At 43.0% G+C, this 25,095-nt stretch overlaps 1 protein-coding gene across 2 annotated transcripts; it reads left to right on the plus strand.

Moving 5' to 3' along the window:
- Positions 1 to 191: 191 nt before the first annotated feature.
- On the plus strand, positions 192 to 23,736 carry RRP9 (ribosomal RNA processing 9, U3 small nucleolar RNA binding protein). 2 transcript variants are annotated; one of them, XR_014491149.1, is made up of 15 exons: positions 192 to 324; positions 969 to 1,051; positions 1,437 to 1,537; positions 3,499 to 3,566; positions 4,971 to 5,012; positions 13,489 to 13,615; positions 14,730 to 14,854; positions 15,495 to 15,587; positions 16,057 to 16,157; positions 18,961 to 19,095; positions 20,191 to 20,253; positions 20,347 to 20,487; positions 21,849 to 21,928; positions 22,742 to 22,815; positions 23,552 to 23,598. XR_014491149.1 is itself a non-coding variant. In XM_083352108.1 (15 exons), the coding sequence occupies exons 1-15, from the start codon at positions 238 to 240 to the stop codon at positions 23,655 to 23,657; spliced, it is 1,431 nt and encodes a 476-aa protein (XP_083208234.1). In that variant the 5' UTR covers positions 192 to 237; the 3' UTR covers positions 23,658 to 23,736. The 2 variants fall into 2 exon arrangements, 1 of the variants encoding a protein (XP_083208234.1); XM_083352108.1 differs by having other exon boundaries at positions 20,342 to 20,487; positions 23,552 to 23,736.
- The last annotated feature ends 1,359 nt before the right edge of the window (positions 23,737 to 25,095 follow it).

Consider the following 25,095-nt stretch of genomic DNA (forward strand, 5'->3'; position numbering starts at 1 on the left):
ACCTCAGCATCTCCAACCTTCCCAGGTGCCGCCGCCGCCGCCGCCGCCTGCGAAGCAGTAACGGGGCTGAACAAGCTCTATTCCTTTGAACCAACGAGAGGGAAGAGGTAGAAGGCCTTCTCGGAAATATACCAGCCAATGGGGAAGGCCGGAAGGGCTTTTGTCCAATGGGAAAGCGCCGGAGGTTGGCTCAGGGAGCCACGTGTAGGAAGTATTTGCCGGAGTAGCTGAAGTAGCATGGCGGCCCCCGGTTCGAAAAAAAGGCAGCAAAGGCAGCGCGGCGCTTCTGCTTCGGCCGCGGCGGCTGGGCGCAAGAGACGAAAGGTCGGTGCAGGGAAATGGGAGGGAAGGCAGCCAGGCGAACGAATGAAAGAGAAGGAGCGAAGCGGTCACGGAAGAGAAGGAAAGTAGTGAAAGCAACAAGAGTTGTAGCAGGGTTTCAGGAGAAGAAAATACTAATTCTGCTTCTAAAGAACGAATGTCAGAAAGTGTAGTGCAGGGGTCTTCAAACTCGGCCTTTTTATGACTCATGGACTTCAGCTCCCAGAATTCCTCAGCCAGGTACGCTGGCTGAGGAATTCTGGGAGCTGAAGTCCATGAGTCATAAAAGGGCCGAGTTTGAAGACCCCTGGTGTAGTGCATGTGTGTTGATTTGGAAAAAAAAAGGCTAGGATGAAAATAGGGTTGAATTAGGAAGTAATTTGGACAAATTTGAAGTTGAGTTGGTTGCTGTATGCGATGAGCGGTGAAAATAAATGATGCATAAAAATATGTAGCATGATTAGCAAAGGCATCAACTTCTGCTACCTATGATCAATGCTTTGCTAAGGAGGATTGTATTAATTAGAATGGACACATTTGAGCCTGTTTGTTCCTGCTTGTCCAGCTTTTCAATAACTGAGTGAAGGCATTATTTAATCAGATTTATTTAATTAGGTTTGATCTAAAATAAGTTTTTTACTTCCCAGGTCCCTGCTGGCGAAGAAAGAGCTTGGCAGAAAGCTGGCTCCAAGTTGAATGAAGAGATCTCTAGTGATTCTGAACCAGATGTGTAAGAATATGCCAAACTGCCTTGGTATTTTTTTTCTCTAATTAGGAAGATCATGTCATAAATATTAAGAATTTTCAAAGGAATTTCCTACGGAGATCATTGCATGAAGCTGATAATGAGAGAAACGCTCTATGTGACCTCATGATAATATAACAAGTGGTGGATTCCTGAAGTATAGTTCTTTGTGGCATCTAATGACTCCAAAAGTCTGTACTTTAGGGATCCCATTGAATAAGGTATCACAAATTTGCATTAGGGATTGGGACAAAGTACTGAAGTATTTTCTTTGAGGGAATTGGACAGTAATTGATGGATAATTGTTGATGAATAATTGTTGAGGTGATATAAAGTATTTCTGTGTAAATTGTTTCTTTTCCATCTGTAGCCCAGAAAATAAAAATGAAGCAGCAGAAGAAATTGAAGAGACGCCGCAAGAGAAGAAACTGAGATTAGCGAAACTATATTTGGAGCAGCTTCGCCAACAAGGTGAGGAGAAGCTAGATTTGATTTAATTGGATTGTTAAACAATCAGATTAAAATTCTTGGTATATGAAATGAAACCAGTCTATCTATGTACCTATTTATCTGTTAAATTTATATAGCCTATGATGACTTTGGGCAGCTTATAAAGTTAAAACAATAAAAAAATTCAACAAAAATAACTCCAAAAACAATATCATTAAAAACAGTAAGATTATTAAAATGTAATTGGCAGGAGATCATTATTTATTTTCTTAAATGTGCAACCTATTAGCAAGTTCTCCACAAATGTCACCAGATCCCCAGGCCAGGTGGCAAAGCCATATCTTCAAAAGGCCAGATTGATCATGGCTAATCTTACCTCTGAGGAGAGGATGTTCAAAAAGATGGGCACTTCAGCAGAAAAGACTCTCCTCCTGGCCCCATCACATGACTTTGGACCCACCATATGATGGGATGGATAGGTATGATTGGGTTGGGGTGGTCCCTCAAATACCCCAGCCCCATGCCTTGTAGGACTTTGTAAGCCCCCATCTGCACCTTGACACAAACTGGTAGCTAATGCAGTTTCTGGAGCAGAAGTGTAACTTGCACTGCTGTAGATGTGTACATAGCTGCTGATGCCTCTGCATTTTATACCGTTGAAGCTTCCAGATGCTGTTCAAGGGCACATCCTTATAGACTGCATTAAAGGTAAATGATTTAAATGAAAGAATAGAAGGAGAACTCATCAAGTTTGCAAACGACACTAAGCTGGCAAGGATAGCCAAGATAATAGGCTCAAGATCCAGATTTTGTTGGATAGGGCCTAGTGATCAAGTTGCTCAAGATCCAGATGGATCTTGAGAGACATGATCACTGGGCCCTATCCAACAAAATGAAATTCAGTGTAGAGAACGTTTGCGGGAATTGGGTATAGCAAGTCTAGTGAAAAGAAGGACTAGTGGGTGACATGATATCAGTGTTCCAATATTTGAGGGGCTGCCACAAAGAATAGGAGGTCAACCTATTTTCCAAGGCACCAGAAGGCAAGACAAGAAATGATGGGAACTAACTAAGGGGAGAATCAACCTAGAACTAAGGAGAAATTTCCTAACACTGAGGACAATTAACCAGTGGAACAGCTTGCCTTGGGAAGTTGAGGGTGCTCCATCACTGGAGGTCTATAAGAAGAGACTGGACAGCAACTTGTCTGAAATGCTACAGGGTCTCCTGCTTGAGCAGGGGGTTGTACTAGAAGAGCTCCAAGATCCTGTCCAAGTCTGTTATTAGGGCATGAGCATTGGGCCTTCTGGTCCAGAAATAGGTACAATTGGCACACAACATGAAATTGCATAAAAGCCAACCTATCTATGATTGCCACTTGCTCATTTGAGCAGGAGTTGTGCGTACAAAAGGACTTCCAGATGGTACACTGAGTTTGTCTGGGACGGTGTCACCCATCCAGAATTAAAGATGGTAAATTCCCAGATCCTTGTAGTCCCAAGATCTGAAACCACTCAGTTTTGCCAGGGTTAAATTAAGTCTGTTTTTTCCCTATGTATAATTAATAGTACATTAATTATATTAGCTACTTAGCCTGTTACGAACTTTTATTTGCTTATTTAACTTTTCAACTATTTGAAAAGTTCAGTCTCAGCAAAGATGGCTGGGAATTTATCTTGAGAAGTGTGGAGATTTTTAAAAAAATCTATTCCTTTGTGTAAAGAAGGCATATAGTTTCCTTAAATTTATGAACTGGGAAATTTAATACGTGTTTTTTAAACCAATTTCTCAACTGTTTTAGAAGATGATTTAACTTACTAGAGATACCAAAATATTTTTTTTGTGAAAAACCCTCATCCTACTGGGTAACTATTGGTTCTGGTCGTTCATTTTACTGACGGATCTTCAGGATTTGAAATTTATTTCATATTAGATTTTTTGGTTAAGTAAACAAAGCTATGTCTGATTTTTCCCTCTGGCAGAAGAAGAAAAGGCTGAACAAGAGGCTTTTGAGAAAGATCTGGTTGCTGGCCGATTAAAGGAAGATGTGGTGAGTAGGACATGAGGTAGTAGACTGGGAAGAAATTGGTGCCTCTACCCAATGCTGTTTTTGTAAAAAAAAAAAAAGTGCCGGAACTCACACACGTCATACAACCTGCCTTGCTTACCCTATAAGATTTAACTTTGTAATTGAAAAAAAAACCCTCCAATTTTTAGTGTATCTAAAAGACTAGGATTTTGTTCAAGGTAAGGTAATACTATTAATGTTACCATGCACTGTGTGGCTTTAAATTACAAGAAGGCATTTTATTCATCTTTTGGGACATTTACCACTGGCATTCTCATTTAGTTTAATGAGTGGAAATGTCAGCTTTCTATGTGGAATGAAATTGGCCCAATAAAACAAAATTTGGTTGCTTGTAAAAAATTGAATTATTTTTAAGAAGTTGTCAAAACAAAGTGGAAAAATTTACATTTGGAGTTTAAGATGGATATTGACTTGAAACGAAGTTGAAACTTTCTCAGTAAACAGATTACTTTTAATTTACCTTTAAGTTAAACCCAGTTTAATAAATAGAGCTGATTAAATCTCATACTGTAGGTCTACCTTTACATCTGACCAATACATAATTAATATATATTATTAATAATCTCCAAATCACAACATTGGCTTTATTCTTATTCTTCTGCTCTGCAGTTTGAATATAAAGTATAAAAGACTAAAAAGACATTTTCATAGACATCCCAGCCTTTGAACTACCCAAGGAACCGAAACAGCAAAGTTTCGCTGTTGGACAAGCTTCCATGCCAGCCGCCTTTCTTTCCTCTCGCTTCGCCTCTTTTTAACCTCACCTTCTGTAAGGGAAGGCAAAAGGCTCAGTCACCCTCTCGTGAAAGATGGCCTCCATGTTTATGTGTCTCCACCATCGGCTTCCACATCACATGGTCTGACCCAGCCAATCAAGCTCTGACTGTGCTGCTCTGGCACTTCATGGCTCCTCCTAGAGGAGGCAGAGAGCACCAGAAAATTCAGGCTGAAAAAAGCTGAGTAATTTTGGTGAAGTGACTTTTTCATGGGCTTTTCCCATCTAATCCTTGGAAACCATTTCCTGCCTTGCTTCCTTTCAGTCATAAGCCAATAAAGTAGTAATGAGTCTGATACTCTCAGTGTCAGTTTGGTAGAAGTAGGAGTTGAAGTTCTTAAACGCAAGTATCTCAGAAATCGCCATTTAGTCGCTGAATCTTTTGTCAAAACTGAAAGGAGATTGCGACCACCCTTGCAAGTCCATATAGAAGAATTTAAGGTCATTTTAAAAAAAAGGAAATTAACCCAATTTAATATTTAGCTATAGGTGGGTATAAGAATGTGATCTGTATACTGTTTCCTAATTTGTGTATTTTGTGAAGTAGGAAGCAAGAGTCAATCTAATTTTATTTTATTTGTCCCCCATAGCTTGAACAGAAAGGAAAATTGCAGCGACAAATTGCCAGCAGTGTAAGTAGAATCTTTTTTCTCCCCCCACAATTGTGCAGACTTTCAAAGCACCTATTACTCTTCCTCGAACTATAGGCCTTTTATTATTTCAGATTGTTGCAGGATTTTGCTGGTTTTTATATGTTCTTGCCCTACGGACAAAATTATTATATTTAAAACATTCTTATGCCTAGCTCCAGGCAGCTAACGTTTAATTAAAAGCCACAAACAAAAGCAACCCCCCTAATATTGTGTCTGAGGCCATTCATATCCTTATGTAGTAATTATTTTTTAAAGATGAGCTCATTTAATTCCCTGGGAGAATCACTGAGTCTTCAGTGCCATGGCAAATCTTCAGTGCCTGCCACGTCTTGAATGCCTGGCAAGGTAAAAGCCCTGATCTAGATCTTGAAGGTTATTCCATTGCACAAAACTGGGGCCACCATAGGGGAGCACAGATTGTAAGCCGCCCTGAGTCTTCGGAGAAGGGCGGGATATAAATGGGATTAAAAAATAATAATAATAATAATACAAGTGACAAAGATGCTCACCCTGTTGGATCTGGTGGGGCAGAGTGAAATAACAAAAGAGAGGTTCTACAGATAATCTGGCTATCTGCCATGAAGGCCTTTAGGTGATAATCAACATCTTGAATTGCCTCCATAATTTCCTGGAATGGAATGGAATAGAATATTATAGAATTATAGAATTAATTATAGAATTATAGACTGTGTGAATCATACTAGGATACTGAGTAAAACAATAAACCGTATATACTTGAGTATAAGCCGACTCGAGTATAAGCCGAGACCCCTAATTTTACCCCAAAAAACTGGAAAAAGTTATTGACTCGAGTATAAGCCGAAGTATAAGTATAAGCTTGGCCCCTTCTTAGCAACATATCTATATTCTGTTCCACAACGAGCTGCTCGTTGACTCCGCCGGCGGCTGTTTCATTCCGCCTCTCAGCTGATGGAGCTGCGCAACCACCGGCAGCCGTCTCCAGCCTTCTCCCAGCCATCCCTGCCGGCACGTGTGCTCTGTGGCCGTTCATGGCCCCCCCCGTTCACCCCCGACCGTGGGTGCAGCCGCGGGTCCGGCGTTCGCCCGCCGACCAGCTGATGGGCGCGGGCGTGGCCGGACTGTCCCCAGAGCCAGGCGGGTTCCACCGGCGTTGGCCCGCCGAACAGCTGATGGGCGCGGGCGTGGCCGGGCTGTCTCCGGAGCTGGGCGGGTTCCACCGGCTGGGCTCCCCACGGCTGCCTCATCATTTGGCGCGGCCGCGGGTCCGGCGTTCGCCCGCTGAACAGCTGACAGGCGCGGGCGTGACCGGGCTGTCCCCGGAGCCGGGCAGGATCCACCGGCATTGGGTGTTCACCCGCCGAACAGCTGACGGGCGCGGGCATGGCTGGGCTGTCCCCGGAGCTGGGCGGGATCCACCGACATTGGGCGTTCGCCCGCCGAACAGCTGATGGGCGCGGGCGTGGCCGGGCTGTCTCCGGAGCTGGGCAGGTTCCACCGGGTGAGCTCCCCACGGCTGCCTCATCATTTGGCGCGGCCGCGGGTCCGGCGTTCGCCCGCCGAACAGCTGATGGGCGCGGGCGTGGCCGGGCTGTCTCCGGAGCCGGGCGGGTTCCACCGGCTGGGCTCCCCACGGCTGCCTCATCATTTGGCGCGGCCGCGGGTCTGGCGTTCGCCCGCCGAACAGCTGACGGGCGCGGGCGTGGCCGGGCTGTCCCCGGAGCCGGGCAGGATACACCGGCATTGGGTGTTCGCCCGCCGAACAGCTGACGGGCGCGGGCGTGGCTGGGCTGTCCCCGGAGCTGGGCGGGATCCACCGACATTGGGCGTTCGCCCGCCGAACAGCTGATGGGCGTGGGCGTGGCCGGGCTGTCCCCAGAGCCGGGCGCCTTCCACCGGCGTTCGGCGTTCGCCCGCCGAACAGCTGATGGGCGCGGGCGTGGCCGGGCTGTCCCCAGAGGTAAACTTCGTGACCCACCCAGCCCATGCATAAAACAGAAATGAAAAGTCTTAAAAAAGTTTTGCGCGGTTAAATAAACAGCATTTGCATATTGTTTCTCCACGGAGCACCGACAAAATTCGCTCGAATTAAGGAACGTGGGGAGCTAAAGAATCGGGCTATAGGGAATGTCTGGCATGACGGGCAACCCTGGGAAACACGAGGACTGTAGTGCAGTGGCGTAGCGTGGGGGGTGCAGGGGGGGGCGGCCACACCGGGCGCAACATCTGGGGGGGGCGCGACCGGCGGGCTAGGGCAAGGCTGCTCGCGAGCGAGGGGTATCTGTGCCTGCGCCGACACAGAAACGCTTCTCTCTCCGGGTGGGGGAAGGTTCGGCGGCTCCCTGGGTCTATATACGCCTCTGTATGCGCACGCCGCCTCGCGCTCCCGCAAACGAGAAAGAAAGAACGGCAGCGTCTGCGAGCCTCGCCAGCGGCGGCGTTCCTCGGTGTGGGCGTGCCTGCGTCTTTGGATGTGAGGCTTTCGGAGAGGCTGCCTTTGGCTCCTGGTACTTGCAGCCGGTTTAAAAGAAATGAATTCTCGCCCGCTTTCACAGACTTGTTCTTTTACACCGGCTGCAAGTACCAGGAGCCAAAGGCAGCCTCTCCGAAAGCCTCACACCCAAAGATGCAGGCACGCCCACACCGAGGAGCGCCGCCGCTGGCGAGGCTCGCAACATCTGGGGGGGGGCGCGACCGGCGGGCTAGGGCAAGGCTGCTCGCGAGCGAGGGGTATCTGTGCCTGCGCCGACACAGAAACGCTTCTCTCTCCGGGTGGGGGAAGGCTCGGCGGCTCCCTGGGTCTATATACGCCTCTGTATGCGCACGCCGCCTCGCGCTCCCGCAAACGAGAAAGAAAGAACGGCAGCGTCTGCGAGCCTCGCCAGCGGCGGCGTTCCTCGGTGTGGGCGTGCCTGCGTCTTTGGGTGTGAGGCTTTTGGAGAGGCTGCCTTTGGCTCCTGGTACTTGCAGCCGGTTTAAAAGAAATGAATTCTCGCCCGTTTTCCCTGACTTGTTCTTTTACACCAGCTGCAAGTACCAGGAGCCAAAGGCAGCCTCTCCGAAAGCCTCACACCCAAAGACGCAGGCACGCCCACACCGAGGAACGCCGCCGCTGGCGAGGCTCGCAACATCGGGGGGGCGCGACCGGCGGGCTAGGGCAAGGCTGCTCGCGAGCGAGGGGTATCTGTGCCTGCGCCGACACAGAAACGCTTCTCTCTCCGGGTGGGGGAAGGCTCGGCGGCTCCCTCTGTATGCGCACGTCGCCTCACGCTCCCGCGAACGAGAAAGAAAGAACGGCAGCGGCGGCGTTCCTCGGTGTGGGCGTGCCTGCATCTTTGGGTGTGAGGCTTTCGGAGAGGCTGCCTTTGGCTCCTGGTACTTGCAGCCGGTTTAAAAGAAATGAATTCTCGCCCGTTTTCCCTGACTTGTTCTTTTACACCAGCTGCAAGTACCAGGAGCCAAAGGCAGCCTCTCCGAAAGCCTCACACCCAAAGACGCAGGCACGCCCACACCGAGGAACGCCGCCGCTGGCGAGGCTCGCAACATCGGGGGGGCGCGACCGGCGGGCTAGGGCAAGGCTGCTCGCGAGCGAGGGGTATCTGTGCCTGCGCTGACACAGAAACGCTTCTCTCTCCGGGTGGGGGAAGGCTCGGCGGCTCCCTCTGTATGCGCACGCCGCCTCACGCTCCCGCGAACGAGAAAGAAAGAACGGCAGCGGCGGCGTTCCTCGGTGTGGGCATGCCTGCATCTTTGGGTGTGAGGCTTTCGGAGAGGCTGCCTTTGGCTCCTGGTACTTGCAGCCGGTGTAAAAGAACAAGTCTGTGAAAGCGGGCGAGAATTCATTTCTTTTAAACCGGCTGCAAGTACCAGGAGCCAAAGGCAGCCTCTCCGAAAGCCTCACACCCAAAGACGCAGGCACGCCCACACCGAGGAACGCCGCCGCTGGCGAGGCTCACAGACGCTGCCGTTCTTTCTTTCTCGTTTGCGGGAGCGCGAGGCGGCGTGCGCATTCAGAGGCGTATATAGACCCAGGGAGCCGCCGAGCCTTCCCCCACCCGGAGAGAGAAGCGTTTCTGTGTCGGCGCAGGCACAGATACCCCTCGCTCGCGAGCAGCCTTGCCCTAGCCCGCCGGTCGCCACCCCAGATGTTGCGCCCGGTGCGGCCGGCCCCCCCCTGCACCCCCCACGCTACGCCACTGCACTACAGTCCTCATGTTTCCCAGGGTTGCCCGTCATGCCAGACATTCCCTATAGCCCGATTCTTTAGCTCCCCACGTTCCTTAATTCGAGCGAATTTTGTCGGTGCTCCGTGGAGAAACAATATGCAAATGCTGTTTATTTAACCGCGCAAAACTTTTTTAAGACTTTTCATTTCTGTTTTATGCATGGGCTGGGTGGGTCACGAAGTTTACCTCTGGGGACAGCCCGGCCACGCCCGCGCCCATCAGCTGTTCGGCGGGCGAACGCCGAACGCCGGTGGAAGGCGCCCGGCTCTGGGGACAGCCCGGCCACGCCCGCGCCCATCAGCTGTTCGGCGGGCGAAGCCGGACCCGCGGGCGCACCAACTGCTGAGGCAGCCGTGGGGAGCCCAGCCGGTGGAACCCGGCCGGCTCTGGGGACAGCCCGGCCACGCCCGCGCCCATCAGCTGTTCGGCGGGCGAACACCCAATGCCGGTGGATCCCGCCCAGCTCCGGGGACAGCCCAGCCACGCCCGCGCCCGTCAGCTGTTCGGCGGGCGAACACCCAATGCCGGTGGATCCCGCCCGGCTCTGGGGACAGCCCGGCCACGCCCGCGCCCGTCAGCTGTTCGGCGGGCGAACGCTGGACCCGCGGCCGCGCCAACTGCTGAGGCAGCCATGGGGAGCCCAGCCGGTGGAACCCGCCCGGCTCCGGAGACAGCCCGGCCACGCCCGCGCCCATCAGCTGTTTGGCGGGCGAACGCCCAACGCCGGTGGATCCCACCCGGCTCTGGGGACAGCCCGGCCACGCCCACGCCCGTCAGCTGTTTGGCGGGCAAACAACGCCGGTGGATCCTGCCCGGCTCCGGAGACAGCCCGGCCACGCCCGCGCCCATCAGCTGTTTGGCGGACGAACGCCCAACGCCGGTGGATCCCGCCCGGCTCTGGGGACAGCCCGGCCACGCCCGCGCCCGTCAGCTGTTCGGCGGGCGAACAACGCCGGTGGAACCCGCCTGGCTCCGGAGACAGCCCGGCCATGCCGCTGTTTGGCGGGCAAACGCCGGCGGCCGGGCCAACTGCTGAGGCAGCCGTGGGAAGCCCAGCCGGTGTAACCCGCCCGGCTCTGGAGACAGCCCGGCCACGCCCGCGCCCATCAGCTGTTCGGCGGGCGAACGCCGAACGCCGGTGGAAGGCGCCCGGCTCTGGGGACAGCCCGGCCACGCCCGCGCCCATCAGCTGTTTGGCGGGCAAACGCCGGACCCGCGGCCGCGCCAACTGCTGAGGCAGCCGTGGGAAGCCCAGCCGGTGGAACCCGCCGGCTCCGGAGACAGCCCGGCCACGCCCGCGCCCATCAGCTGTTCGGCGGGCGAACACCGGACCCGCGGCCCGTGCGGAGCCCAGCCCTCCCTTCTCTCAGCAGCCTGTTCCGAACGAAGGGACAGTTCTTTTTTTTTGTTGACTGGAGTATAAGCCGAAGTGGAGTTTTCAGCCCAAAAAAGTGGGCTGAAAAATTCGGCTTATACTCAAGTATATACGGTAAATTGTAAGATACAAGTAGCAAAGCAATGTCCTATACATCTTGTTGAGGGAAGAAGTTGAAACAGTTTATGTCCAGGATGTGTGGGGTCTATAGATATTTTCACAGCCTTCTTTCTGCCTTGTACATGGAAGGCAGGCTGGTAGTGATTGTTTTTCTGCAGTTCTATCTATTGAAGTCTGTGTCTGACTTGTTTGGTTGCAGTGCCAAACCAGACAGTTATAGAAGTCCAAATGACAGACTCAATAATTCCTTGTAGAACTGTATCAGCAGCTCTCAAAACAGTGGCATGTTGTGTCCAAAATAGTGTGCCCAAAACTACCAGCATATTTTGGATCAATTGCAATTTCTGAGTAATTCTCTTTTCTGTTTTTTAAAAGTTTTATTACTTTTTAAGAATTACAATCCTTAGAGCTTAATAAACAACATGTTGTCTGGGTTCACATATTTAACATTAACTTCTTCAATATAAATCTATTTAGTACTGTACAATCTAGTATTTTTTCCCTGATCCTCCTTTCTTCCTCATATTTGTTCCATTTTCCCTCATTACACAATTACAATTCTTGGTACTATGGTACTATTGATGTATACAAAGTAGGTATAAACATCTTCATCATATTTTACTAATATTGTACAAATAAGAATATCAGTTCATAAATCAATATCCTGTTTTTCATGCTCTTAATTTCCCATCAATATTTAAAGTAGATTTTTAGATTAGATAATCTTTGTCATTTTTTCCTGTGGGCACAATGGTACACATTAAAAATGAAATTTAGTTGCTTGCTCTCAAGTGTACACAAACATAACACACATTTAAAACATACTGTATACAACATGTATAGACCTACAGCCATACATATAAGTAACATATAAATATTAATCACTGTCCATCTTGGAAGAAAGAAGCTTTAGAATTCGCAAGGGTAATACTGTATGGAACAAAGCTGTGACTGAATCTGGATGTTCTGCTTTGGATACCATAGAGCCTCCAACCAGAAGGTAACAAGGAAAACAGGTTGTGAAGAGGATGTGTAGTGTCCCATACAATCTTGTGGACCCTGCTCAAGCATCACTTATGTGCTGTGTCCTAGATGGAAGGGAGGGAACTACCAATGATCTTTTCAGCCATTCTCACCACTCTGAACTGCCTTCCTGTCTGAAGTAGTATCTTATCAGTTATGATTTTCTCAATATTAATTCCATTTATATAGCTAAAAAATTTATTCTCTTATTTTCATATTTCATATTTTTCATATTTCCCATATAAAAATGCTATTTTAATTCTAAATCATATCTTTCATTATAAAAGTCTAATTACCGTATATCTAAGAGTCATCTGTTCTTTTAGTCATATTCAAACAAGTATTTAAACATATGATGCCCCCTTTAACAGGTCAAATCTTCTATTTTTTTAAATCTAACTCTCTCTTTCTTTGCCAAGTAGCTTTTTAAGCCAAGACAATTAAATCACCCAGGAATTTTCTTTCTATTTTTATGAAAGTTGCTTGACATGAGAAAGACAATTTAGGTAAGGTATTTTGGGGGGAAAGTTCCACCAATTTATGTTCCTTAAGCAATTCCCACCTTGCTTCTTCCTCAGTTTCTCCCCTCATCTTTTGTCTCCCAAATTGTAACATTTCCCCTGACAGCTCTATGTTCTATTCTCCAAAATCATCTTCCTTGTCATCAGGTACATCTTACAGGGTAAAGGGTCTTTTGCATTTTCATTGTTATGGGTAGGTCTTGCAGTATTTTATTTGTGTATGGTAGTTTATATTTCCCTTCTTTCATCTCTTCTGTCTCTAGGTCCATTTCCTCTGCTTCATCTTCTGATCTCTGGATTATTTGTTAATACTTTACAGTCGCTGTCTGCAAACTTTCTAGTTGTAGATTTAATTTGGAGATTTGCTCATTTATATTATCTAAATTATTTTTAGTCTCGTTATGGTTTCTTTTTATGTCCTCTTTGTATGCAACAATTGTTTGGTAAATTAGTTGTAGTGTAGAGTATATTTCCTTCTGAAAGGTGTTTGTTTTTTCTTCAGGCATCGTTCCTGGAGATCCTCTTAATATCACCAGTCTCAGTAAGAGTAGAACAAAGTTTCCCCTACTTTCTGGTCTTTATATGTAGCGTTTATAATCCAATAGATTCCAGAATACAGTCCCAGTCCCAAAAGCAATATTTTATAGTGATCCTTTGTTTCAGGCATCCAAAAACTGTCAGGCAAGGTTATAATCCACAATGTTCAAAGTGTTCAACCTCCCTGAAAACAGCTCAAAAGTGTCTCCCAGCCAGACATAATGGTCCTAGAGACTTAGACATGTTGGCTAAATTCTCTCTGTTCTTCTCCAGCAGCACTCCAGGCATCCCTTCTACCATTTTATCTTCCAGAGGCCTCTGAAAAATGAGAGGGCTCCCAGGGACTCATAAACAGAGAGAGGCTGCCAAAAGCGGTCTAATTCAAGACTGACGTTGTGCTTAAGGCCTTAGTTGAACTGTGCACCAATGCTTTAGAAGTAACCCCTAGCTCCATCAGAAAGCTGACAGGATCTGTTAGCCATCTGGGGTAGACCAATTAAATAGACTACTTCTGTGGTGAAGCACAGTTGTTGAAAACTAGGCAATCAAATTCCAGTTAACACTGTGTCATAAACCTCAGTGGTATCTCAGCACTGGGCAAGTTGATAAACTGCTATTTTTTTTACTTGTAACTTTGGTTTGGAATGCTGATGTAATTGGTATTCTCTGAATAGTTGCTGCCTCCAGACATATCTGACATCAAGATACTACGAGGTCACCAGTTGCCCATCACCTGCCTGGTGATTTCACCAGATGACAAATATATTTTCTCTGCATCCAAAGACTGTTCGATCATCAAATGTAAGTTTTATTTTCTGCAAAAGAAGATAAACTACAAGAAAGAAGAGGCATGAAAAAGTATTCTAAACTTAATACATTTATATTTTTATAAACCTATAAACATGACTTTCTTCTATAAAGATTGGAGTTTCAAAGGATCAAATTTACATTGCCTGGACTGAATAAATCAGTATTGGAGTAATGGAGAACCAACTCCAAATACTGATGGGCCAAGTATTGGAATCAGTATATATTTTTATGGGTGCATTATTCCTAACATGCTTCTTTCCATTGATGTATTATCATGCTATTTTGATATTTTTGACTTATTCTTGTAATCAATCTTCCAATTTTAATTACTGTATAGAAATGTGTGATTGTAGCAAACATTTAATAATCGCCAGGGAGAGAGGTAGTAGAAAGCTGCATTCTAACCTGGCATAAATAAACACTCTATAGAATAAAACATTAACTTTCAAGCAGAGGACAGAGGGATGTGTCATTTCCCTAGTAATAATAATGGAAGTAATAATTGGGGGGAGGGGTGGGGGGAGGGGTGGCTGAGATAGGCTTTACAGCTACCCTTTAGAAATTTAAGTTTGTCTCTAAAGGTCCCGGTCTTCTGGAAATGCCTGAAAATTGAATTATCTCTCTGGATGTAGATTGCAGAGCAGTGCATCAAGCCAGCGTGTTTATGAGATATCGACGTTAGGCTGGCCTGTATGAAAAAATTAGCTTGGCCTTCACTTGGATCACTTTTGTAAATTTTAATTCTTTAGTAGATCTTGGTGTGGTGAGCAGCAAAGTTCAGCAAAAGTTACTGGGAATATGGAATTGGCAGAAATAATTATTCATAAATTAATTTGGGTCTGGAGAGTGAGCAGGATCTGACTAACATCATACTTAACATATCTGAGTCCTTTTCCGTACTTTAGTATATTTGCGGTTCAAGTGAATGAAGTGCAGTTCCTGAGTCACTTATTCATGTCTTTGAGACAATTGACACATGGTGGAAGATAAATTTTTCTCAAATTATGGATTTTACTAAAATAATTTTTGATTTTCTAGCTTACTTTAAAGTGTCAAAAAATAATTCTAACATTTGAAACCTGACTTGAGCATCTTTATGCTGCAGGGGATGTTGAGAGTGGAAAGAAGCTCCATGTGATACATGGAGGAAAAAAGGGGGCAGAGGGCAGTCACGTTGGACATACTGCACATATCATTTCAATGGCTGTCTCGTCGGATGGCAAATTCCTGGTAAGAAGAATCTTCTGCTATGCCGAGAAAGAGAAATCAATTCCACACAATTCTAGCAGTGTTGGCAGAAAGTTTTGAAGTTTGTTTTCTCCTCTGTGGTGTGATGGTGTTCTTTTAGTACAGTAGAGAGATTCTTCTTCGTAGTTCTTTAAACTGTGTTCAGTAGATCCTCCTATATCAACTAACTGTTGATATGGGTTATACCAGGGGTATGACTCAGGAATTTGGGAATTGAAGTCCATGAGTCATAAAAGAGCCGAGGTTGTCTACCCCTGGGTTATACATTCAGCCTGTACAGTGCTGTAGAACCTGTGTATCTTGAGGAAATTTCCCTGAATCTAATCAATGGTTATAATAGGCACCTCTATTCATATTGACAGACAATCTCCCATTTTGATTCAGGCAGTTCTGTTGTTCATTTCAGCTGGACTCCTTTTCTCAACACCAAAAGGCAGTTAAAGAATGAGATGTTTGAGTCATGCTAGTGTAAGGAAAATATTAAGGCATTAAAATAAGTTTGTCCTGAAGGCTGTGACAGCTGAGTTTCTGTAACAGTAGACCCATTATTACTAAACAGAATGTGTGTGTAATGTGATAGAAGAGGAGAGAATTAAGCAGGGTCTTTTTGTGTTGTTTCTAGGCCACAGGTGACAGGAACAAACTCATCATGATCTGGGAAGCTGCAACCTGCAAACACCTCTATAAGTTCACAGGCCATCGTGATACCGTATCGGTAAGAGACCACAACCACTAGAGGTTGTAGAAACAATTTCCACTCCTCAATCTTCAATCTTCCATCAGCCAAAATAATTTGAATCGTTTTGCTGCATAGATTTTTTTAACTAATATGTTTTTTTTGTAAATTGTATCATAGAAAAGCAAAATAAAATATTTTTTTTTAAACATGGGGAATCGATGCAAAAATTTCATCCCTCTCCTCTTCACCTTCCCCCTCATACAAACATGAAAACCTTTGCTTAAAGAACAGTGGGTACGGTAACGAAAATATTTCTTTTCTTGTTTCAATAAACAAGTTATTCCACCTGTACTTTGTATGGGTTGTTCACTCTCTAATAGAAAAATCCACATTTCCCTCTGGGACAATTAGATTGGATGAGGTAGAAAAATCCAAGATTGATTCTGCCTGCCTTTGTGCCCATCTCATCCCTTGTCTTCCTCTCTTCGTGCTTTTTCCCTTTCAGGGCCTTTCTTTCCGCAAGGGAACGCACCAGTTGTACAGCGCCTCTCATGACCGCTCAGTCAAAGTGTGGAACGTGGCAGAGAATGCATATGTTGAAACCTTGTAAGGAACATTTTTTGGCATATATGCAGAATTAGTGATATGGACTAGTGATATGTTTCTGATCTGTGCAAACTACGTTCTATGAAGATCAGAGATGACAGGCAGAATGAAAGTATCATTAATACATTGATATGGCAATTCCTTTTTACAGAGGAACTCTTTATCAACTCGCTTTTCCCCCCAACATGGTAGTAGCATTACTCCAGACTAGATTTCCCCGAATTGAGGCCTTCCAGATTTCAGGAGCTCTAGCCCAGCGTTTCTCAATTTTAACAACTTTTAAGATACATGGATTTCAACTCCCAGAATTCTGCTAGCCAGTGTGCTGGCTAAACGAATCGTTGGAGTTGAAGTCCACACAATTTAATGTTGCTGAAAAACATTGCTCTAAACAATGGGATTTTTGGCTGGGAATTCAAGGAGTTGCTGTCCCATTGGAACTTGAGGTGATCACCTTGGAGAAAGATGCCCAAGTTCATCTTGACAGGATGAACTATAGGTCCTCATTGGTATGAAGCAATGATAAATGAGGGAGCTTATATGTTCTTGTTACAAAGCTTTTAAAAAAAACAAACTCCATTCCCCTTTTAGTCACGTGGCCATTCAGAGGGCCAGGATTTGGCGAATATGTTAGCACCTAGACAGTAACTTGCAATATACCCAACTGAAATACTGGATTCTCGGGACTTCCGGTTTGCCAAGCCAGCCGACATGGATGTCTGGAGGACGGCTCTTGTCTTCCACATCCAGTTTTCGCATTGCTGGGGGGGTCCTAAAAGGGCCGAAGAGTCGCCTTGGAGGGGCGACCAGATAGAAGGGGCTTTTGCAGAAATGCGGGGGAGCTGCAACCCCCCCGTTAGTGCCTGCATTCCCTTCATACCAGTGGACGAAAAACTGGCCAGTTACTAGGCTGCAGACAGCCGAAGTCAAACTTACCATCAGGCAACATTAAAGCAGCGTGGAAGAGACGGGGGTAAGATTCCTCTCTTATACCTTAATCTTCTTTTCACCTAAATAAGCTGCTAAGTACCTTCCCCCCTGTGGAGAGGGAGGGGGGAATTCAACCCTCCCTTCAAATAAGCGGTGAGTAAGCTCAGGGGTGTTTTTTAAAAAAAACGTTGAAAAAAGAAACGGACTAAAAGAAAAGAACTTTCAAAGTACTTGGGGAACACCCAGTGGCTAAACCTAAAATTGCAATCTGACTTTCTCTTTAAAAAAAATATCAAGAAAATATTTAAGAAAAACAAGATAAGATTAACCTTGAACACCAGATATGAAACTTCAACATGGAAGAGTTTCAAAAACAAATTATGCTATGTGGGAAATGTCTTACCAGACTTATCAGTTCCTTTCTACAGCTGGCAATGAAATAAGAGCTTTTGGAAAAGAATTAGAAAGCATCTTGAAGAAACAAACTCAGATTGTGACTACAACTAATATTTTATCGGGAAAGAACTTAACAGAAGATATTGAACAATCAAATACATTGGCAGAAGAATTAAATATTCAACAAATACAGACTTTTGAAGATCATAATGGGAAACAGATGGAAAAAAAATTTATTCAGTCCAGAACAATTATATCAAGAGGTGAAAATAATGAGAAGATTTGGTGCTGTTAACAGACTCCTCAATTCTTCAGAAATGGAGACTGGAGGGCTACTTCAATATGATATAACAAGAATGCTTTGATGACCCTGAGGCAAAGAAGCGAAAAATGACATGGCAAAGGAAGAAAGCAAGAATAAGATTGAAGAAATATGGACGTTCTTAAGAGGCCTGAAAGAGATAATACCAAAATAGACAAGATTGTACTTGGATTATGAGGGATTGTTTTGATGAGTAGATAAAAATGCTGATTAATTAAAAAAAATAAAACACAGGTATGAATACTAACATTGAAATATTGAGCTTTTAAAATGACATAGATTAAGATGTATATATATGTTAATGATAGAATGTAACTAATATACTTGGATGTAGTGACATGAAAGGATGTATTAAATGTTGAAACGGAAGAAATTTTGGTTAATTTTTAATATGTGGAAACTATAAAGGAGAAATAAGAATATTATATTGTCCTCCTCTTTCTCCTCCTTGCAACTGGTATCCTAATGACTACCATTTTAATATTGTACTACTAACATTGATATGGAAATGAGATAAATAAGAAGTGTATTTACATTACTAGGTATCGGAGAAAATTGTGTAAAGGGAAAGGAGGTTATTTAGCAATATGAAGATGAGAAATTTTTAAACGTTTAATTTTAATATCAATGTAAAATTAAAGCTGGAAAAATATATAAGGTGTTTGATGTTTTAAAGATGGAATGTTAAAATATAAAATATGTTAAAATATAAAATATACTAAAGTATTGACAAATATAAGAAAACTATTAAATGACTGATGGATAGCAATGAGAAGTATGTTAATTTAGATAAGAGATAACTTGTATTAAAGCAGCGTTTCCCAACCTTAGGAACTTGAAGATGCGTGGACTTCAACTCCCAGAATTCCCCAGCCAGCATTCTGGGAGTTGAAGTCCACGCATCTTCAAGTTCCTAAGGTTGGGAAACACTGTATTAAAGGAAACAAGAGAGAGGAAATATTGGTTACAACAGTTTGGAGATTTGTAATAATATGTATTTGTCTGAAATGGAATTATTGTAACCCAGACACCACGTTGCTTTTTAAAGATACTATTGTAATATTGGAAAACTAATAAAAAAAGAATAAAAAAATATGAAATAGTGGATTCTCAAACATAGGCCATAATTGAATCCTCATCCTCTTTTCTCCCAAGGTTTGGTCATCAAGATGTGATCACAGGCCTGGATAGTCTGAGCCGGGAGTGCTGTGTCACATCAGGAGGGAGAGATGGCACTGTCAGAATCTGGAAAATCCCTGAGGAATCCCAACTTGTATTTTATGGACATCAGTAAGTGTGAGAATCCCTGTCTCTTCAGGCTTCTTTTACAAAGTGTCTTGTTTCTGAAAGGGAAATCTATATGCAGCATATAACAGAGGAATAATAAGTGACCACATTGTGTTGACTCTATTATTATCAAATCTAAATGCATTGATGAATGACTCTTTGAAATTAGGCTGTGCTCAGCTGTAGTTCTCATTCACTTTATCAAATTATCTTTAGGTCTTTTAAAGAAATTCTTGCATTCTTTTTAATCCTCTCCTGGAACTGGGTGAATCTATACTTTATTATACTTTGCCGTTATCTTGTATCTCTATCCAATTAATTCGAGAAGATTGAGGGAATTTTAAGAATGATGTGAGATCTGATATGAAGTAAGATGAAGCGAAGTACTAGAACTAGAAGAGAAAATGGCATAGTCAGGAAAGCATTTTTTTTAGTTGAACTTTTCCCAACAAAGAGAACCACAGTTTCTCCAATTCATGTGATTTTTCACCTGTTATACGAATGTGAATCACTTTTAGTATGGCGAAAGATAATCTTTATATTTCTCGGCACACACAAAAAAGTATCTCATGAAATAGGGACAGGCAAGTGAGAAATTCACTTTTTAAAACTTTTCCAGGGCTGTGTATGTTTCAAAAATGAGAATTTAGAAGTGTGACTCTTTTAAAGAGTGCTGAAGAATCTCTTCTGAATCATTTTTAAACTATGCACAGTCATGCCCAATATTTGGGGCTTGTTTATTGGTTGGTTTTTGCTAAAAGTTAGGAGTATAAGATTTTGCAATATAGTTGTGGAGGGCTCTGGAGGACACAGAACAAGTTACTGGATGCTGGCAGATATCCTGGTTGAAGATGATTTTTCTAGGCTGAATGGATGGTACTTGAATGCCTGATCTCTGTAATAGGAAGATCTCTCTATCGAGGGAATGCTTGAAATATCTTGCATTTTTCACCTTTTTACAACACCATTAAAAAGTTCGGTGTCTTTCATTATAAAAAAAATGCCCTGAAGTGTGCAGTATAAATTGATTACTAGTAACATGGATTATTTGCATTGCTGATTAATTAGTTGTAAGTACATTTTTCTTTTTCCCATTAGGGGTTCAATTGACTGCATCCAGCTCATCAATGAAGAGCACATCGTATCTGGTGCAGATGATGGGTGAGTATACTTTGAAACTGTAACTCGGTGAAAGTAAAATCAACTGATCCCCACGTGATATTGCAATGATTGTGATTTTGTTTCTAAGGTCAGTTGCCCTCTGGGGTCTCTCCAAAAAGAAACCGCTAACAGTAGTGAAGCAAGCCCACGGTTGTCATGGCACACCGGGCCTGGAACAGCCATTTTGGATATCTTCGGTGGCTGCTTTGCTGAACAGTGACCTCGTAGCTACAGGTGCCATGAGATATTTGTCTTCCTTTTTCTGTTGCCTTTGGGGCTAGGAAACTAGATGATGCTCTTTTTCCTGATATTAGTAAAAAAACAGTGCAGTATTTCAACTTAAAATCCTTTATACAGTTCTAGGCAAAATCATATGTATAAGTACTTTGAAGTGTACCCTGTTATTTATGGTGGAGCTTACTTCTAAGTAGACATATACATGATTGTCCTGCCACCATATTTTTAAAAATAATCTGATTCATAGCAATTAATCAACATTCCAAGATACTTGTAAATAATATTCAGAGATGTTCATTGCTCTAACTTTGCTGTTTCAGGTTTTCTGGTGTCAGGATGTGTCTCTGGTTAGAGGCATTCTGATATCCCAAATCTTTGCTTTGAATTCTATTAGTTTCGGAGTTCTGATAACAATAGACTTATATAATACTCCATAGTACTTTACCGCACTCCCTGGGCAGTTTACAGTGTTAGAGAATTACCCCCAACAATCTGGGTCCTTGTTTTACCGACCTCAGAAGGATGGAAGGTTGAGTCCACTTTGAGTCTGTCAGGATCAAACTCCATGCTATGGGCAGAGTTTGCTTGCAGTACTGCACTCTGCACCACCAGGGCTCTGATGTCTTGGTCTTGATGTCAGAGGATAATAATGATTTTAGATAAATGCTTGGATTTATAAACTTGGATCAGTAGGTTATTCTTATTAAACATATCACGGAAGCACAGACTGAGAACTAGATAGTCTTGCAGTTCTCACAGCCATGGGAATAGCCACAAGATTGCCTCCAAAATTTACTGCTGACTTAAAATTCTTAAACTGTCAGAAAGAGAAAATGATTAAATGCATGGGAGGTAATAAAATTAAATAAATAAATGCATTAAAAATACGGGTTTGGCCTGGGTCATACTCACTTCGTAGAAGTGTGGTCCATGGCTAGAGTGATGATCTGAAATGAAATCTTGGTGGTGTAGATTAGCTTTGTGTTCCTAGTACAAATAAATAGCATGTAATTCTATTATGGCTAAAAGGCACCAGACTACTTACTTTTTAGCTAGAATAATAGGTAGCTGCTGTACTTTTTAGAATTGCATGCTGTTTATTTGTATATGGTATACTGTATGTACTAAAGTTTCTCATGTTTATTTTAATGTTCATCAGGGTAAGAAAATAATGGCAATAGTTATAATAATAAATTAGGAAGGATAAAAGTTAGATTGAGGTTTATCCATTAATCTCTAGTTCTAGGTTCTTCAAGAGCCCCCCTTGAAAAAATTAGGAAAACCTCAATGAACTAGAGTTTTTAAAGCCTTCAGACTGAACATTGACATTTTAAAAACATATGTTCTGCTTTTGGCAGGTTCCCACAGTGCCAGTGTGAAGTTGTGGAAGTGTGGAGAAGGATTTCGGAAGTTGGAGCGCCTCTTTGAGATTCCTTTGGTGAGGAAGCTGCTTTGAGCAGTGGGCTTAACTTCCAATTTAAACTTTTCCATTTTTAGATTCATATTAAACTAATTTAAGAAACAGGTGGAGCAAAAGGAAATAATACTGTGGAATTGTTGCAGGTGTAGTGAACCTGGGCACTCCATGCAGGCCTTACCTTGACAGCTTTAGTTACACTTTTCTCTCAGCCTGTTCTCCTTCTGTCACAGGTTTAACTGTTCCATGGATCTTCCTCATCCTCAAGATTACACAGTGTAGATGAAATGTTTGGAACGTTACAGGAATCTACTTTAATGATTAGTTTTGTATATATATATCTGATTTCTTCCTCAGTACCTCATGGAAGCTAATCCATAGTGCAGCATAGCCCAACAGTTAGACCCCAAAGCTTCCTTTTGGGCAGTCAAGAACACCTAACCTGATACAGGAAATAGGTGTCTGCAAATCACCTGCAGCCCTTTAGTGACTGTTGCCTATAAGTGCCATCGGTTGATTGGCAGGTTGTTGCAACAAGTGTGGTCTTGATCTAGGAAAGAGCTTCCCAGCATCTGGAGAATGGGATGGAGCAGGAGGGCTTCATTACTGTAACCAAATGAAAAGTTCATTCATCCTTATCTCCTATTTCATATGGACCCCTTTTTCAAATTTCCAACAACTCAGAACTGGGATCCATATAGTTATGGTTGCAAAGTGAAAATCTCTTTCTGCTGTTATCCAAATAGAGGTCGAAGACTTAAAGAATAACATTTAACCAGTTTCCCAAGAAGGAAAAACAATTACCAGATTTTTAAAAAATTGTTTCTTTTTCAGATTGGTTTTGTTAATGGCTTGAAATTTGCCAATTCTGGAAACTTCCTAGTTGCTGGAGTTGGGCAGGAACACAGGTATGTAAACATGGATTCTATTCAAATTGGCAAATAGCCTACACATATTCTCTTCCAGATTTAAAGCTGAATGTACTGTGTTAAAAAGTATCCTAATCTGTTACCCCAAGCTTTCCTGAGAACATAGGCACAGGATAGAGATTTGGGGTCGCCTAAAAAATCTTTTAGTAGAAATTATTTCTGGAAGTGCCATTGGCAGGTGATAATGTAGGAAATGTTGATAAACTCCCAAATAGGGATTTAAGTATTCACCTTAACAGGGAGACCGTTGGGCAGGGCACAGAGACCACATCCTTTGCTTAAGTACTCTGACTTAGCTAATCATAAGAGTAGCTCTCCCATGCATTAATACCAAATTGTAGGCAAAGCTGGGTTTTTTGTTGCAAGGATCAAAACAAAACTGAGCTTTCATTCAGACTAGAAAACAGTAAGAGGTGTGAAATTGACTGCCTTTTCCAGATTTTTGGGTTGAGATATAAAACCCTGCTGTGAAACCACATGAAAGAAAGAACTGTCCTTTTTATTAATACTTTTAAGTTCAGCCTTGTCAGTGTCTTATGGTTTGTCCTATTATAATTTTTTTTAATTTTTTTTCTGAAATGTACATTTTACAGAATAACTACTGGCATATATGAATGGTGAAATGTTTCCTTCAGCCATTTTGTAGACTTCCTATTCAAGGGGGGCAGCTGTTTCATAAGCAGATACTTTATTTTTTTTCTGGGTTGTGTTTCAGGTTGGGTCGTTGGTGGAGGATTAAAGAGGCCAGGAATAGTATTTGCATTATCCCACTCAAGAAGACCACAGCAGGCAATTCACAGAAATCGTCTGAAGGCTCCTAATCCTTTCTTTCTGCAAATCATGCTCACATTTCATGAATTATCCTATATATTAAAGCTATCTTTTGTGTTTCTCACAGAACTTAAGAGGCCATTTTGATTTTTTTATATTTATTTCACTGTATTGTTATTCACTGTATCCATATCAGTCACCCTAGTCTCTTAATGTTCTTCTGGAAACTGTGAAACAATTTACATTTTGCTTTAAACCATAAAATGGCTTCCTTGTTCTTGGATTAGCATTTTGTGTTAGCTCAACCATTCTGTACAGCATCAGACTTATTCAGTCCCTGAGTCAGGTAAGACATCTATTTCAAGCTCTGTAATCTTTGGCAATTCAAATCATCTCTGGCAGTCGTGATCTCTGTTTTCTCCATTTGGGAATTAACAATACAATTATATGCATTTTATTGGAAGAAAAAATATGTCCACTAGGACTTCAAGTTTTCTTCAGCAGGCATTTATAGGATTATAGCCCTGAAGTAAGAAAAATGTGTTTGATGACTGCCATGAATGATTAAAAAGGAGAACACAAGGGGGAGGGGGCAGAGGACACACTAACTTTTTTGGCACCTTCAACAATGATTACAGTGAAAAAATGCACTTGGGTCTACATGTATATGAAATTACTTTTTCCAGCATCAGAACCAGTCTTTTTTTGCTTGTTTTATTTAAAGCATTTATATAGCTCTCTTATTTTATATCGAACTCAGAGCAGCTCCCCAATCCATAATTAAAACAATATCATTCATACAATAATACATATATCTATTAAACCATAAACATTAAAAACCTGGCACCAAAGTCCTGTGGAACACCCTTCCCCTTGGTGTTCGGCAGGCCTCTAGGAAAGCGCTTAAAACCTGGCTTAAGCCGATATCTAGGTCAGTGGCCTATCTTACCCAAAGTGCTGATGTAGGGTGAAGCGGACAAGAGGATTTAACAATAGTCTGCATGTGGAAGGTTAAATTTGGTGCCAGGCTTTTAATGTTTTTTGTAATATTTTATTAATTTTCTAATTTTACATTTAAGTATTTAAAAAGCAACGTGGCTGGGTTAATCAAAAATTCAATAACATACAAAAATCTTTAGTACAAATCTCAAGCTACTACATCAAATATTTCCTCTCTTTTTCCCTTAATATCTACTGTCCCATATTTGAACTAATACAGTTCTTATTATATCAATTAAGTAAAAATAGCATTGTTTCATTTATCAAAAAAGTTTTAGCTTATACATATCCTCGTTACTTTAACATTCAGTCTTTATAAACAATCAATGTCCTGTTGTTAGTTTTTCCCAATGTTTCCCATCAATATTTAAATTTAACATTTGATATTTATAATTTCCAAGTTTTAGGTAACCAAAGTTTCCTTTATCACAATTCATAACAAAGTCTAATATTCAAGATACACATCTGATTGAGTATATTCTATTTCCC

Source organism: Vipera ursinii, assembly GCF_947247035.1.
Source record: "Vipera ursinii genome assembly, chromosome: 2".
Classification (NCBI taxonomy): Eukaryota; Metazoa; Chordata; class Lepidosauria; order Squamata; family Viperidae; genus Vipera; species Vipera ursinii.